This window comes from Scyliorhinus canicula, chromosome 11 (assembly GCF_902713615.1).
Source record: "Scyliorhinus canicula chromosome 11, sScyCan1.1, whole genome shotgun sequence".
Classification (NCBI taxonomy): Eukaryota; Metazoa; Chordata; class Chondrichthyes; order Carcharhiniformes; family Scyliorhinidae; genus Scyliorhinus; species Scyliorhinus canicula.
The window spans coordinates 87,953,924-87,971,533 of record NC_052156.1 but is presented as its reverse complement, the minus strand read 5'-3'; the positions used below and the strand labels follow the sequence as shown (position 1 = coordinate 87,971,533).

Here is a 17,610-nt window from a genome sequence, read left to right as displayed (position 1 = left end):
TCTCCTACTGAGAGCAGTAACCACTTTGAAATCACCAAATGAACATTCTTTAGCTCGCAGAGATTCGTACATCTTGCTGTGACTGCAGCTTCTCCAAATCTAAAACAAACTAAACACACCCTGTAGCAAACAGCCCAAAGCGAGAGTAGAAGCAGACAGACAGCCCAGCTCCACCCACACTTTGACATCACTGATAAACACCCATTTTCCAGCTAAGAAGGTTGTGCAGTGCTGGTCCGAGGAGACAGAAGAGCTCTTACGTGACTGCTCAGAGACAGTGGACTGGTCCATATTTAAGAACTCAGCGACTAACTTAAATGAGTATGCCGCCACCGTCACAGACTTCATCAGCAAATGTGTGGACGACTGCGTGCCAAAGAAAGTAGTACGTGCGTTCCCCAACCGCAAACCATGGCTCAACCGCGAGATTGACTCCCTACTGAAGGACAGATCTGAGGCGTTCAAGGCAGACGACCCTGTCCAATACAAGAAATCTAGGTACGACCTCCGCAAAGCCATCCGAGATGCCAAGAGAGAATATCAAACTAAGCTAGAATCGCAGACAGACTCTCGGCGGTTGTGGCAAGGACTAAACAACATAACGGCTACAAAGTGAAGCTGAGCAGTATCCCTGGCAGCAGCGCACCCCTGCCCGATGAACTTAATGCATTCTATGCTCGGTTCGAGCAGGTAACCAACCATCCGCTGTCGAGGGCTCCAGCAGCCCATAATTCACCCATACCCACCATCACAGCTTCCAAAGTCAGATCGGCCTTCCTGAAAGTGAACCCGCGGAAGGCGAGGGGCCCGGACGGGATCCCTGGTCGTGCACTCAGAGCCTGCGCAGACCAGCTGACAGAGGTATTCACAGACATCTTTAACCTGTCCCTACTCCACTCCAAGCTCCCCACCTGCTTCAAGAAGACCACCATCATACTGGTACCAAAGAAGAACCAGGCAACGTGCCTCAATGACTACCGTCCAGTGGTCCTGACGTCAGTTTTAATGAAGTGCTTCGAGAGGCTGATCATGAAGCGCATCACCTCCATACTCCCGGAACGCCTTGACCCACTTCAATTCGCATACTGTCGCAACCGGTCCACATCAGACGCCATTTCCCTGGCCCTACACTCATCCCTAGAGCATCTCGAAAACAAGGACTCCTACATCAGACTCCTATTTATTGACTACAGCTCCGCCTTCAACACCATAATCCCAGCCAAGCTCTTATCAAAGCTCCAAAACCTAGGACTTGGCTCTCCACTCTGCAACTGGATCCTCGATTTCTGACCAACAGACCACAATCAGTAAGAATGAACACCAACACATCCTCCACAATAGTCCTCAATACCGGTGCCCCACAAGGCTGCGTACTTAGCCCCCTACTCTACTCCCTGTACACACACGACTGCGTGGCAAAACTTGGTTCCAACTCCATCTACAAGTTTGCTGACGATACGACCATAGTGGGCTGGATCTCGAATAACAACGAGTCAGAATACAGTAGGGAGATAGAGAACCTGGTGGAGTGGTGTAACGACAACAATCTCACCCTCAGTGCCAGCAAAACTAAAGAGCTGGTCATTGACTTCAGGAAGCAAAGTACTGTACACAGCCCTGTCAGCATCAACGGGGTCGAGGTGGAGATGGTTAGCAGTTTCAAATTCCTCGGGGTGCACATCACCAAAAATCTGTCCTGGTCCACCCACGTCGATGCTATCACCAAGAAAGCACAACAGTGCCTATATATCCTCAGGAAACTAAGGAAATTCGGCATGTCCACATTACCCCTTACCAACTTTTACAGATGCACCATAGAAAGCATTCTCTCTGGCTGCATCACAGCCTGGTATGGCAACTGCTCGGCCCAGGATCACAAGGAACTTCAGAGAGTCGTGAATACCGCCCAGTCCATCACACAAACCTGCCTCCCATCCATGGACTCCATCTACACCTCCTGCTGCCTGGGGAAAGCGGGCAGCATAATCAAGGATCCCTCCCACCTGGCTTACTCACTTTTCCAACTTCTTCCATCGGGCAGGAAATCCAGAAGTCTGAGAACACGCACGAACAGACTCAAAAATAGCTTCTTCCCCACCGTCACCAGACTCCTAAATGACCCTCTTATTGACTGACCTCATTAACACTACACCCTGTATGCTTCATCCGATGCCAATGCTTATGTAGTTACATTGTATATCTTGTGTTGCCATATTATGTATTTTCTTGAATTTTGTTTAATTCCCTTTTCTTCCCATGTACTGAATGATCTGTTGAGCTGCTTGCAGAAAAATACTTTTCACTGTACCTCGGTAAAAGTAACAATAAACAAATCCAATCCAATCCAATGCCAGGAAGATTGTGCTATTTCTCTCCACTGCGGGGGGATCACGCCATCCATATCTACAACTCCCTTACGTTCGCCGACGGCGAAGACAAAACGAAATTCAAAACACTCCTGCTGAAGTTCGACAGCCACTGCGACATTGAGGTGAATGAGAGCTTTGAACGGTACATCTTCCAGCAGAGATGAACTCTTTCACTCCTTCTTGACCCATCTCCGCATCCTAGCGCAGTCATGTAACTAAGACTCAACGGCTGATTCCATGATCCGGGATCAGATCGTTTTCGGGGTCCACTCCGACTCCCAGCGGCAGCAGCTCCTTAAAATCAAATAGTTGACACTCTCTGTCGCTATTGAAACGTGCGTTGTCCATGAGCATGCCAGGAATCGTTATCCCAACATCGGGGCGGCGGAAACTGCAGGGCTGGCCTCCCACGAGGTGGAGGGAGTGCAGGCCATCGCACAGATGCAGGGCCTGAGCATCGAAGAGAGTGGCCGTTTTGCGCGCTTTTCCCGGATCCCTGCACATGCGCGCCACGATCGAGTGGACGACGAGACCGACAACCCGACTGTGTAGGTGCGTATGTTGACCGACCGCACTGCGCTTGCGCAATGGCGCACGGAACGCACTGACGTCAGCATCATGAAATGGCCGAATTGTGGCCCCGCCCACTTAAAGCGGCAATGTCCGGCAAAAGGACGTCGCTGTCTCCAGTGTGGCAAGCTTGGCCACTACGCAGCCCTTTGTAGATCTGCTCCACCATTCAGCAGCCAGCGATCCCAGCTGCAGTGCAGAAGTGTCCGCTCAATACAGTAAGGCATGCCAGATTCCGATCCCGACAGCCCAACGGACCCTGATGCTGACTGCCTCAAGTCTCCATATCAGGTGGGCATCATAATCACACATTAGCTGGCCTCCACCACACCTGCGCAACGCCTCTCGATCCTCAGTGTGGATCCAGACGACGAGTGATGTGCTGTCCTCACAGTTAACAAGGCTCGCATCGGATTTAAACTGGACAGCGGCGCGTCTGCGAACCTCATCTCACAATCCGACCTCGACACCATCCAGGCCCGACCAAGCATTCTTCCACCGGCCTGCCAGCTCCTTGACTACAATGACAATGCCATAGCTTCCAGTGGCTCGTGTCAACTAGGGGTATCCAACAAGGCGATCAAGGCAACATTACGGTTTGAAATCGTCAAGCCTGACAGGGCGTCCCTGCTCGTTGCTCACGCCTGCAAGCTCCTGAACCTGGTTCAGCGAGATCACACCATGTCATCGTCACCGGCGATGGCCTCACCGATGGAAATTTGCGAGCCGACATAGGCGACATTATCACGCAGTACAACAGCGTATTTGATAGAATGGGCATGCTCCCGTACCGATATAAAATCCTGCTCAAGCAGAACGCCACCCCTGTAATTCATGCACCACGCCGGGTGCCGGCACCCCTCAAGGATCGTCTGAAAAAGCAATGACAGGACCTCCAAGACCAGGACATCATGTCGAAAGTCACAGAGCCAACAGACTGGGTCAGCTCCATGGTCTGCGTAAAGAAGTCATCAGGGGTGCTCCGCATTTGTATTGATCCTAAGGATCTAAACCGCAACATCATGCAGGAGCATTACCCAATCCCGAAACGTGAAGAGTTGACCAGTGAGATGGCTCATGCCAAATTCTTCACTAAGCTGGACGCCTCCCGGGGCTTTTGGCAAATACAGCTGGACGCGTCCAGTCGCACGCTGTGCACGTTCAACACCCCGTTCGGTCGCTACTGCTACAACCGCATGCCTTTCAGCATCCTATCTGCCTCCAAAGTGTTTCACCGCATCATGGAGCAGATGATGGAGGGCATCGAGGGGGTGCGAGTGGATGTGGACGACGTAATTATCTGGTCCACAACGCCCCAGGAACACATCGCTCGCCTCAAGTAGGTCTTCCAGCGAATTCACGAACATGGTCTCCAGCTGAACAGGGCCAAGTGCTTATTTGGTCAATCGGATATTAAGTTTCTAGGTGACCACATTTCGCAGCAGGGTGTGCGGCCAGACGCCGACAAGGTCTTGGCAATCAACGCTATGAAGACTCCGGAGGACAAGAAGGCGGTCCTCTGCTTCCTCGGGATGGTCAACTTTATTGGGATATTCATTCCCAATACGGCATCCCACACCACGGCCCTCTGCCATCTCGTCAAGAAGTCAACGGAATTCCAGTGGCTGCCCACACATAAAGCGGAATGGCGTGAGCTGAAGGCAAAGCTCACCACAGCCCCAGTTCTAGTGTTCTTCGACCCAACCAAGAAAACCAAGATATCAACTGATGCAAGCCAGGACGGCATTGGGGCGGTGCTCCTCCAGCGAGATGACCCCTCATCCTGGGCTCCCGTGGCACATGCCTCCAGGGCCATGACGCCCACTGAGCAACGGTATGCCCAGATCGAAAAGGAGTGTCTGGGTCTCCTGACAGGAGTAGTCAAATTCATGACTACGTTTACGGCCTGCCGAAATTCACGGTGGAAACGGACCACAGGCCTCTATTCCACATAATCCAGAAGGATTTAAATGACATGACACCTCGGTTACAGCAAATTCTTCTTCGACTCCGCCGCTTTGACTTCGAACTTGTCTACACGCCAGGCAAAGAGCTGATCATTGCAGATGCCCTATCCCGGTCCATCACCACACCGTGTGAACAAGGTGACTTCATCTGCCACATAGAAGCGCAAGTGCAATTGTGTGCCACCAACCTCCCAGCCTCTGACGAACGGATGGTCCAAATTCGTGAGGAAACGGCCAAGGATCCTCTACTGCAGCGTGTGATGCAGCACGTTACGCATGGCTGGCAGAAGGGACAATGTTCCTAATTCTTTAATGTGAAAGATGAGTGGACGGTTGTGTAGGGAATTCTTCTGAAACTCGACAGGATCGTTATTCCTCAGAGCATGCAGGCTACGGTGCTGGGTCAACTCCATGAGGGTCACCTTGGAGTCAAGAAATGCCGACGCAGAGCGGTTCATTGGCCGGGCATTAACCAGGACATTGCCAACACAGTCCTCAACTGCCCCACCTGTCAGAAGTTTCAACCGGCTCAACCCAAGGAAACACTGCAACAGCACGATATCGTGACCTCTCCGTGGTCCAAAGTAGGTGTGGGACCTTTTCCACGCCAAGGGGCGTGACTACATGCTCCTGGTCGACTACTTCTCCAGTTACCCAGAAGTGGTGAAACTGTCCGACCTCACGTCGAAGGCGGTCATCAAAGCCTGCAAAGAAACGTTCGGCAGGCACGGGATACCGCTCACGGTAATGAGCGACAGTGGTCCATGCTTTTACAGCCCGGAATGGTCTAATTTTGCACAGTCCTACAACTTCCGTCACGTTACCTCCAGTCCCCACTACCCGCAATCAAACGGGAAGGCCGAGAAAGCAGTCCATATTGTCAAGCGGTTGCTGTGGAAAGCTGCAGACTCAGGCTCTGACTTCAACCTGGCAATGCTGGCAGACAGGGCAACCCCACTGTCCACTGGGTTGTCTCCAGCGCAGATGCTCATGAATCGCACTCTGAGGACCACAGTTCCAGCCATCCATGTTCCAGACCTTGACCACCTCACGGTTTTACAAAAAATGCTGCAGTCCCGGGCCCAACAGAAGGCCACATATGATGCTCATGCCACGGATCTACCCGAGCTGGTTCCAGCCGATCATGTTCGCGTCCAGTTGCCTGAGGGCGGCTGGTCAGCCACAGCTGATCATAACAGTGGTGGGTTAGCTGATGGGGTTACTGGTGAGGCCTCTGCCTTGAGAGAAGCAGTGTGCCAGGGAGGGTGTCAAAGGCAGCTGTGCATGTGTCGTTTCTTTGAGGTGAGCTCTGCCATTCCCCTGTACTGGGGCTGCGCTTCTGATGACTGCAATAAGGAGTTGCAACACCTGGTGGGTCGGTGATTGTGCTTTGCCACACCCATCCCTTTAATGGATCAGCTGGGATCTGAGGGTGCCCAGAGTGGAGGCCTAGGTGGACTCCCACATCTAAGAGGGGCAGAGCATCCCGGAGGGGTGGAGCATGCAGTATCCTACCTGCTAATGATATTAAAATCGATGCAAATAACAGTTTTGTATGAACCCGCCAGTATGGCATGCAATCTTCGATTTCGCTGCCATGGTGTCAGAATCGGCACCGTGCGCTAAATGGATTTTTTCAATTTCGTGTAATTCTTTGTCCGATCGCAATTCTCGCTTCCGGTGAAGCGGAGTGTCCAGCCCTTAATCTCTTTCTGAACGCTAAACAATACTAAATTACTGAAGCAATGTAGTAAATCACATTTGTATGAAGAGCCTTACTTGTGACAGTTTCAAAGTGAGTAATAGAATGTATGAAATATTAAAGCATAAAAAGATCTCCATCACGACGATTCAGCACCACTCAAACAGGTTAATATGCAGATCCTGTATCAAACATGTGTAAAAGTGCAGCTTGAAAGATCATCTGAAATTATGCAAAATAGCTCTGTGTTGCCATCGATTGGAACTTCTTCCAAATGTTCAGTCTGGAAATAGTCTGCAGAGAGGCAGCAGGGTTATATTAATTTTATACTCCAATTACCAACTTGTGGCCTTGCATTCAAGGTAATGCTGTAACATGAATGAAGCAGGCTACATGCTTTCAGAGGCACTGAGAACCACCAAAGAGGGGACTTTGTCTACTCCCTCTACTGACAGTTGATGTTGAATCTGCCATTTTGTTGTAACTATTATTAAAAGCCAACACTCTGTTTTTGATATATATGGAACTGCTCCAGACATCAGGTAAAGTCACCTGCTGACAATTGACATTAAGGAAGGTCCATGTGCAGAATGGTGAAAACACAAATGTAACTTTATAATCAGTTTGCATATGTAAGACCTTGCAAAAGGGATTATTTATTGTCTTTCTTTGTGATCGGGGCAGCACTGTGGCGCAGTGGTTAGCACTGCTGTCTCATGGCGCTGAGGTCCCAGGTTCAATCGTGGCTCTGGCCCACTGTCCGTGTGGAGTTTGCACATTCTCCCCGTAATTGCGTGGGTTTTGCCCCACATCCCAAAGATGTGCAGGATAGGTGGATTGGCCACGCTAAATTGGCCCTTAATTAAAGAAAAATTAATTGGGTACTCTAAATTTATTTTTTAAAAAGGTTTTCTTTGTGACATTGGATCAAATATTGCTCATCTGCAATTGTTCTCGTTGCTCAGTCTGCTCCACAGTATGTGTGCGTGTGTGTAGGGCGCAAAACCAACTGGAATTAAACACAGAGTCAAGGTTGATATAAATTTGAATGTTATAGATGGCGACGTCGTCAACTATTTGAAGAACATATTTTTACATCTATTTATAAAAGGCATTGGTGCTGCCTTTTCCCATTAGTATGACAACTGCACAAATTCAATCAATGATATCTGCATCCTTTGAATTTCTTTGTCTTAATAATGCCTATTTCTCTGAGTCTATTGCGACCCTGAAATTCTAAAGCCCTCTTTTGCTATGTATAAAATATTTGGGTCTGGTTCAGCGATTTGGATGGAGTCCAACAATGTTACAGGAGTCAGCCAAAATTTCAAGGAACACAGCTAATATAAGAACCTGTAATTGTTACAATTATTATGCATTTTACTAATATGTTTCCTTTAATTTGACAGCACTTATCCAGTAGACACAGCATACAGCAAAGTACTGCACAGGTAGGTCATAGGAAACCCATAAATATTAGCACTGAAGTTGATTATTGCCGATTTTACACAAAGAAAGTCTCATGCAGAAAATTTTATGTTGTAAAGAAAATCTGAAATGTTTGCATCATTATCTTAAGAATAGCATTTTGACTGTTAATCTTTCATTTGTAAATTCAATGTCTAAAATAATTATTTCCAAAATCTCCATCATAAACCATGGGAGTGAGAGAGAAAAGTCTGGATCACACATTAGAACGTGGTTTCTGTCACTGGGAGTCAAGTGTGAATTTGCTACTAATTCAACACCAGTTGGCAATCCAAGTTGGGGACTGCAATGTGTCAATCGAGGAAGTGGAGAAATAATATATTGGTGTTAGTCGGTGGAATATTTCTTAGGTGCCGAGAATGGTGAGGAAATTGTGACATCTTGATGAACACAAAACTTGTCATAACATAAGCTTAAAAGAAAGGTGAGCATTAAACTATGTTTTTAAAAAAAAGACATATCTGCTGAGTGGAGATCTGCAGAAACCTTTCAACCATGTTGTAATGTTTGCGTAAATTTTAGACTGCTCTGCAACAACAAAAGTATTTTGGGTCAATGTTTTAATAATACCTAAAGTAAGGGACATGCTTGGAGATAATTACTTGATGTTGAAAATGTTTTGCACCCAACTGCCACAAGAACTTAATTGTTTTTAATATAATCTTTATTGTCACAAGTAGGCTTACATTAACATAAGAACTCGGAGCAGGAGTAGGCCATATGGCCCCTCGAGCTGCTCCGCCATTCAGTGAGATCATGGCTGATCTTTTGTGGACTCAGCTCATAACCCTTAATCCCTTTATTCTTGAAAAAACTATCTATCCTTATCTTAAAAACATTTAATGATGGAGCCTCAACTGCTTCACTGGGCAAGGAATTCAGTAGATTCGCAACCCTTTGGGTGAAGAAGTTCCTCCTAAACTCAGTCCTAAATCTACTTCCCCTTATTTTAAGGCTATGCCCCCTAGTTCGGCTTTCACCAGCCAGTGGAAACAACCTGCCCGCATCTATCCTATCTATTCCCTTCATAATTTTATATGGTTCTATAAGATCCCCCCTCATGCTTCTAAATTCCAATGAGTACAGTCCCAGTCTACTCAATCTCTCCGCGTAATCCAACCCCTTCAGCTCTGGGATTAACCTAGTGAATCTCCTCTGCACACCCTCCAGTGCTAGTACGTCCTTTCTCAAGTAAGGAGACCAAAACTGAACACAATACTCCAGGTGTGGCCTCACTAACACTTTATACAATTGCAGCATAACCTCCCTAGTCTTAAACTCCATCCCTCTAGCAATGAAGGACAAAATTCCATTTGATTTCTTAATCACCTGTTGCACCTGTAAAGCAACTTTTTGCGACTCATGCACGAGCACACCCAGGTCTGTCTGCATTGCAGCATGTTTAATATTTTATCATTTAAATAATAATCCCTTTTCCTGTTATTGCTACCAAAATGGATAACCTCACATTTGTCAACATTGTATTCCATCTGCCAGACCCTAGCCCATTCACTTAACCTATCCAAATCCCTCTGCAGACTTCCGGTATCCTCTGCACTTTTTGCTTTACCCACTCACCTTAGTGTCGTCCGCAAACTTGGACACATTGCACTTGGTCCCAACTCCAAATCATCTATGTAAATTGTGAACAATTGTGGGCCCAACACTGATACCTGAGGGAAACCACTAGCTACAGATTTCCAACCAGAGAAACACCCATTAATCCCCACTCTTTGCTTTCTATTAATTAACCAATCCTCTATCCATGCTACTACTTTACCCTTAATGCAATGCATCTTTATCTTATGCAGCAACCTTTTGTGTGGCACCTTGTCAAAGGCTTTCTGGAAATCCAGATATACCACATCCATTGGCTCCCCATTATCTATCGCTTTGGTAATGTCCTCAAAAAATTCCACTAAATTAGTTAGGCACGACCTGCCCTTTATGAACCCATGCTGTGTCTGCCCAATGGGACAATTTCCATCCAGATGCCTCGCTATTTCTTCTTTGATGATAGATTCCAGCAGCTTCCCTACTAGCGAAGTTAAGCTCACTGGCCTATTATTACCCACTTTCTGCCTACCTCCGTTATTAAACTGTGGTGTCACATTTGCTAATTTCCAATCTGACGGGACCACCCCAGAGTCTAGTGAATTTTGGTAAATTATCACGAGTACATTTGCAATTTCCCTAGCCATCTCTTTTAGCACTCTGGGATGCATTCCATCAGGGCCAGGAGACTTGTCTACCTTTAGCCCCATTAGCTTGCCCATCACTACCTCCTTAGTGATAACAATCCTCTCAAGGTCCTCACCTGTCATAGCCTCATTTCTATCAGTCACTGGCATGTTATTTGTGTCTTCCACTGTGAAGACCAACCCAAAAATCCTGTTCAGTTCCTCAGCCATTTCCTCATCTCCCATTATTAAATCTCCCTTCTCATCCTCCAAAGGACCAATATTTACCTTAGCCACTCTTTTTTGTTTTATATATTTGTAGAAATTTTTTGTTTTATATATTTGTAGAAACTTTTACTATCTGTTTTTATATTCTGAGCAAGTTTACTCTCATAATCTATCTGACTCTTCTTTATAGCTTTTTTAGTAGCTTTCTGTTGCCCCCTAAAGATTTCCCAATCCTCTAGTCTCCCACTAATCTTTGCCACTTTGTATGCTTTTTCCTTCAATTTGATATTCTCCCTTATTTCCTTAGATACCACGGTCGATTTTCCCTCTTTCTTATGTCCTTCCTTTTTGTTGGTATAAACCTTTGAGCACTGTGAAAAATCGCTTGGAAAGTTCTCCACTGTTCCTCATCTGTTTCACCATTAAGTCTTTGCTCCCAGTCTACCTTAGCTAGTTCTTCTCTCATCCCATTGTAATCTCCTTTGTTTAAGCACAAAACACTAGTGTTTGATTTTACCTTCTCACCCGCCATCTGTATTTTAAATTCCACCATATTGTGATCGCTCCTTCTGAGAGGATCCCTAACTATGAGATCCTTAATCAATCCTGGCTCCTTACACAGGACCAGATCTTGGACCGCTTGTTCCCTCGTAGGTTCCATTACCTACTGTTCTAGGAAACTATCGTGGATACATTCAATAAACTCCTCCTCAAGGCTGCCTTGACCGACCTGGTTAAACTAATCGACATGTAGATTAAAATCCCCCATGATAACTGCTGTACCATTTCTACATGCATCAGTTATTTCTTTGTTTATTGCCTGCCGCACCATAATGTCACTATTTGGTGGCCTATAGACTACTCCTATCAATGACTTTTTCGCCTTACTATCCCTGATTTCCACCCAAATGGATTCAACCTTATCCTCCATAGCACCGATGTCATCCTTTACTATTGCCTGGATGTCATCCTTAAATAACAGAGCTACACCACCTCCCTTACCATCCACTCTGTCCTTCCGAATAGTTTGATACCCTTGGATATTTAACTCCCAGTCGTGACCATCCTATAACCATGTTTCAGTAATGGCCACTAAATCATAGTCATTCTGATGATTTGCGCCATCATCTCATTTACCTTATTCCGAATACTACGAGCATTCAGGTAAGGTACACTTATATTGGTTTTTATAACTCTGTTTTGAATCTTAACACCTCGATCAGTAACCTCTCCTAAGTTATATTTCCTCTTAACGTTTCTCCTAATTTTCCTTGTCGTTGAACCCATATCTTCATGCAACAACCTGCCACGTCGCTTACCATTTATGTTTTTACTTCCCATTTTATTCCTTTTAGTATTACTGGGCCTATTCACTGAGCTTCCCTCAGTCACTGTACCTTGTACTGTCACCCTTTTTGATTTTTGACTATGGCTCCTCTGCCTTACACTTTCCCCCTTACTGCCTTTTGTTCTGTCCCTGTTTTATTACCTTCCGGCTTCCTGCAATGGTTCCCATCCCCCTGCCACATTAGTTTAAACCCTCCCCAATTAACACTGTAATGAAGTTTCTGTCAAAAGCCCCTGGTCTCCACATTCTGGCGCCTGTTTGGGTACACAGAGGGCGAATTCAGAATGCCCAAATTACCTAACAACACGTCTTTTGGGACTTGTGGGAGGAAACCAGAGCACCCGGAAGAAACCCACGCAGACACGGAGAACGTGCAGACTCCACACAGACAGTGACCCAAGCCAGGAATCGAACCTGGGACCCTGGAGCTGTGAAGCAACAGTGCTAACCACTGCGTTTCCGTGCCTCCAACCTAATGGATAAATGTGTCCCAGTATAGCTTTGATCTATAAAGCCTAGGAAATTCCAAGTATATTTTCTTGGTCAGTGCGAACATACTTAGCTGAAGCAATAATCAGGATACTGGAGTTGCCCTCTGCATCTTTGGGCTAATGAGGGAAAAGTAAACTGCTTATCTCATAGTCACTAGCCAAGGATTCCTGCTGTATTTTCTTTTAATTTATTCGCTCACGGATGTGGGCATTCTGAATTGCCTTTATGAAGGTAGTCTTGAGTCATCAGTTTGAACTGTCCATTTGGTGTTATACCCACTATGTTTGGGAAGCGACTTCCAGGATTGTGACCCAGACACAGTGAAGGAATGGTGATATGGGGCGAAATTCTCCGACCCCCAGCAGGGTCGGAGAATCGCCTGGGGCCGCCTAAAATCCCGCCCCCGCCGTGGCAGAGATTCTCCGCCACCCGGGAAGTGGCGGCGGCGGAATCTCGCCACTCCGATCGGAGAGGCCCTTGCGGTGATTCTCCGGCCCGGATGGGCCGAAGTCCCGCCGCTGGGAGGCCTCTCCCGCCGCCGAGGTTTGAACCACCTCTGGAACGGCGGGATCAGAAGCGCGAGTGGGCCCCGGGGTCCTGGGGGGGGCGGGGGGCGATCGAACCCCGGGGGGTGCCCTCACGGTGGCCTGGCCTGCGATCGGGGACCCCGCTCAGACTCCGGGCCAGTGCCCTGGTTGCACTATTTCTCCTTCCGTGGCCGCCATGGCGGAAGCGGAAGAGAACCCCACAGCGCGCATGCGCCGGCAGTGTCGTCAGCGGCCAGCTGCCGCTGACGTCACTGCCGGTGCATGTGCGGACCGGCGAAAGCCTTTCGGCCAGCCCCGAGTTTTTTGCGCCAGTCTTCTGGTGCAAACCGCTCCGGCGCGGGGCTGGCCCCCAAAGGTGGGGAGAATTCCCCACCTTTGAGGAGGCCCGACCCCTGAGTGGTTGGCGCTACTCCCCTACTCCGGGACCGTCCGTCACGCCGGGTAGGGGAGAATGCCGCCCATAGTTCCAAGTCAGGATGCTGTGTGGCTTGAAGGAGAACTTGGAGATGGTGGTGTCCTCATGCCCTTGTCCTTCTAAGTGACAGAGGCTGTGAGTCTGGATTGTGCCCCCAGATCCCCATGAGTCTTTATGGTCCGATGCCAACTTAGCCTCATGCCAGCTCATGATCCCCACACCCTTTGTTTCTACACTCCTCGATCCCAACTCACCGAGTATCCTTTGACAGTCCCTTGACAATTTTGATAATTCCTTGACAGTTCCAAAGAACTAAAGGATTATTTACACGCAATCATGTTTGCGTTTAACAATCCCAAAGGCTGCATTCCCTCCCCTCCAAGGGTGTCCTGGCTATCTAAACAAATCCACCAAATTCTGACCTCCTCTTAGCTCACCTGATCTGCACATTCCAGGTTTTACACTCCTGGTCTATCAAAATTCCACTTCACTGCAGACTGCTTGTGATTTAAATGGCCAGTTGTCTTCATAAACCTCACACGCAAACCCCAGCCCCATTCCACTCCTACCGCAACCCCCCCTCCCCGCCACACCCTGAAATGAGAAGTGTCATGTTCCGGGGCAGGTCTTTGAATTTCCAGTCATATCCTGGACTTTTGCCATGATGGAGAGGTACCCCAGGTGAAAACCTGGACCTTAGCGTTCCACTGAATGAAGCTGCACTCATTTTATTGCACAGTCTTGTTGCTGTGAAATCAAATGAGAAACACAGGTATATGCTAGACATGGTGATTAGAATTTAGCGCCCTCCCCATGGAATGTTTGGTTGTGTGGGAGGCATTTAATCTGCCTGTGGGACCCCCCCACTCCTTCTACCTCCACACGGCTAAGTTCGAAGCAGGGCGGCCCGTGGATGGCCTTCTCACTCGGCCACATTTGAGACCGTTAAATGAGAAATTAATGTTCATTTAAGCAAGTGCTGCAAAATTAGATTAGAATAGATAGGTGCTTGATGGCCTGCGCAGACACAATGGGTCGAATGTCCTCTTTCTGTGCTGTAACATTCTGTGAGTCTAAGGGCTTCTTCCCACCACTGCTTGTGCTAAACCAGTAGCTGGCGGGTGGACTCATGATGTGGGGAATAAAAAGAGAAAACTTCCAGTGACGGCCATGGAGTGAGTGTTTGCACGAAGGGCAGCTCCTGCTTGACGATGTTGGTTTTGGCCTTTTTGCCTCATGCTTTGGGTACATTGCCAGAAAAGTGGAGCGGAGGTGTAGGGGAAGACGTTCTCCCTGGAGGGGCATGTTGCAGGCTATCAGACCCGGCTGAAGGCAATGAGAGATCTGGTGAAAGAGTTGGAGGGAACTCGGGGCGCAGTACCATATACGAAAATGGCGGATGTGGAAGGGCCGTCTACGGGAAAGCTGCAGATGGAGCAATTGATGGGCTTCGTTAAAGAGCAGCAAAGGAATGAAATGCAAATAATTGGTTGATGGTGATTGAGGGAGCAGTGGCACCTCTTTGCAGGTCAATGGAATGGGTGGAAAAGTGCCGCGAAACACGGGGCAATGATCCAGGAGGTGGAGTTCGAACAGAGTGACCATATTGTGTCTTTGGAGGCAGAGGTGAAGATCCTGGGGGATCAATGCAAGTCGCTGCAGTCAAAGGTGGAGGACCAAGTGAATAGGTCCAGGTGACAAAGCCTGCAAATGGTGGGTTTGGCAGAGGGAGTGGAAAGAACGAGTGTCACAAGCTACGTTGTTAGAATGTTGGCCAGGTTTGTGGAGGAGAAGGTGTTGGATGAGGCCCCAGAGATGGACCCGGCCCATATGCCCTTGAGGCAGAAGCTGAGAGCAGGGGAGCAATGATTGAGCAAATGCACAAGTTTCTCAACAAAGAAAGGATCCTGAGGTGGACCAGGGCGAAACGGGTCTGTGAATGGGGGGGATCAAATCCAGATTTATCACGACATTGGAGCGGAGTTGGCCAGGATGCGAGCGGGGTTCAACAAGGCGAAGGCAGTGCTGTCCCGGCGACAGATTTGATTCGGAGTGTTGTACCCGGCCAGACTTTGGGTAACTTATGATAGCTGGGAATATTACTTTGGGACGCCGGAGGAGGCTAATGACTTTATCAGGGATCAAAAGCTGGGGGAGAGCTGAATGGTGATTTTGGATGGACGAATTATGGGTTTTGGGTTTTGTTATTGTTCTTCTTTGTCTATGTAGGGGGAAGTTAAGAATTTGCAAATTTGTTAGGAGTGGAAAATTGCTCTCCCCCCCGCTATTTCTTTCGGCATGTCTTTTGTTTTTTTGATTTTTTTTTGTAACGGTTGCATTTCTGGGGCTTTTGATGTCTTTGATACTTTTTATGTTAATCGGGCACCTGTTGCGCAAGTTAAGGTGGGTTATATGGGGGAGGGATGGGGGCCTTCGGGTGAGAAATGCTAGTGAACGGAAGTGCAGTTGGCGCGGGGGGAGGTGGGGGGCTGTAATGGTTGGCCAGTTAGGGGAGGGGAGGTGGGATGGGAGATGGGGGGGGGGAATCCGACGTGGCAGGTATGGAGGATGAGTGTGGTCATGGGTGGGGTGGGGGACCATCTTGGGTGGGCCTGGTTTCGAGTGGAAATGGGCGACCATGGAGTGAGTGGTTGCTTATATGGTAGCTCCCACTCGTAGTTGACCTTTAGTACCTTTTTCCCCGATTTACGGTGGATTTGACCAACAAAACAGGAAACTGGTGAAGTAGAGGAGAAGGATTTCCCATCAGTGTATGGATTCATGGACCAGAAGTGGTCTGAAAAGGAGAGTCGCTGGTCGAAGACGGGAGTGGAGTCTGCAGCGCAGGAGAATATGGGGGAGGGTCAGGGACCGAAACTGCCGGCCCAGTGGTCAACGGAGCAGCTGGTGGTCTTTCTCCAGCAGAGCTTTGCTCAGCAAAGAAAGGAATACCTGGATCCCAATTCGACTGGGATTGATCGTGTGGAGCAGAGATTGGAAGCCCAGGACCACGCAATCCAGAAGGTGGAAGAGGCAGTTGCTGGGCACAAGGAGCAGCTAGCCACGATGGCGGTGAGGATGGGGCTGATGAAGGACCACCTGAAGAGGCTGCAAGAGAAAGTGGAGGATTTGGAGAACAGACCGCGCAGGCAGAACTCAGGATTGTTGGCCTTCCAGAGTGCAACGAGGGATTCCCGGACACAGGGACATACATGGCATGCATGTTCGAGAAGCTGCTGGGGGAAGGTGCATTTGCTCAACCCGTGGAAGTGGACAGGGCACACAGAGCACTTATAAGGAAGCCGCTGAGGAATGAGCTGTCGAGAGCGATGGTGGTACAAATGCACTGGTTCCTGGACAAGGAACAGACCTTGAGGTGGCCAGGCAGGCTCGGAGCTGCATGTGGGAAGGCAATGAACTGTATATTTACCAGGACTTGGGTGCGGAACTGGCTAAAAGAAGGGCAAGTTTCAATAATGTGAAATTGGCCCTCTTTCAGAAGGAGATGAAGTTCGGCATGAGTTTCTCGGTCACTTATCAGGGCCAGGAACTTTATTTCGGATTGCCAGATGAGGCGATGACCTTTGTTAAGGACAGGGGACTGGCAGGTGATGGAGGACATTGAACTTGGGAGCGAGTAGCTATGTTCTTGATATGCTGCTAAATTTCTTTTCTCTTTGGGTTTTGTATGTATTGTTTTCCACTGAATTTGGGGCTGTTGCTGTTTTGTTTGCAGTTAACTTTGTCCTCAATGGGCGATGGTGGGTGGAATTTTCTTCTTGTGTTTGTTGGGGATTGTGATGTTTTGAAAATGTATGTTTGAGCGGGGGGAGGGAGATCAGTGGGGGATATGACGATTGGCGCCAGGCTAGCTCACGGAAGTGGGGGACGAGCAGGCGATCAGTTTGTTGAGGGGGGTTGGGATTGTTATTTTGTTATGGGGAGAGGGAGGGAGGGGGCTATTGATCTGCTGAGAGGGGAGGGACTGGGACTTGAGACAGATAGGGGGTTGATGACAGGTGGGCGCCCTAGGGCGGACCTGAGGAGGCACGGTACACGGACTGGAAGCTGGCCTAAGAAGGGTTATGGTTGATCTTGTGGGGGGGCGACCAAACTGATCACATGGAAAGTGAGAGGATTGAATGGGCCGGTCAAGTGGTCTCACACATTTGAAGAGTTTGAAAGCGGACATGGCAATGTTACAGGAGACGTACCTGAGGGTAGTGGATCAGACTAGGCTGAGGAAAGTGTTGGGCAGGTATTTCATTCGGGGCTATATTCTAAAACGAGGGGGGTAGCGATC

General features: G+C 48.4%; 1 protein-coding gene across 1 annotated transcript in view; it reads left to right on the top strand.

The window, feature by feature from the left end:
• dock3 (dedicator of cytokinesis 3) overlaps positions 1–17,610 on the top strand; it is a 1,304,448-nt gene that overhangs the window by 395,773 nt on the left and 891,065 nt on the right. The window contains 1 exon segment of the mRNA XM_038810823.1: positions 8,018–8,059. Coding sequence (XP_038666751.1) covers positions 8,018–8,059 — 42 coding nt within the window.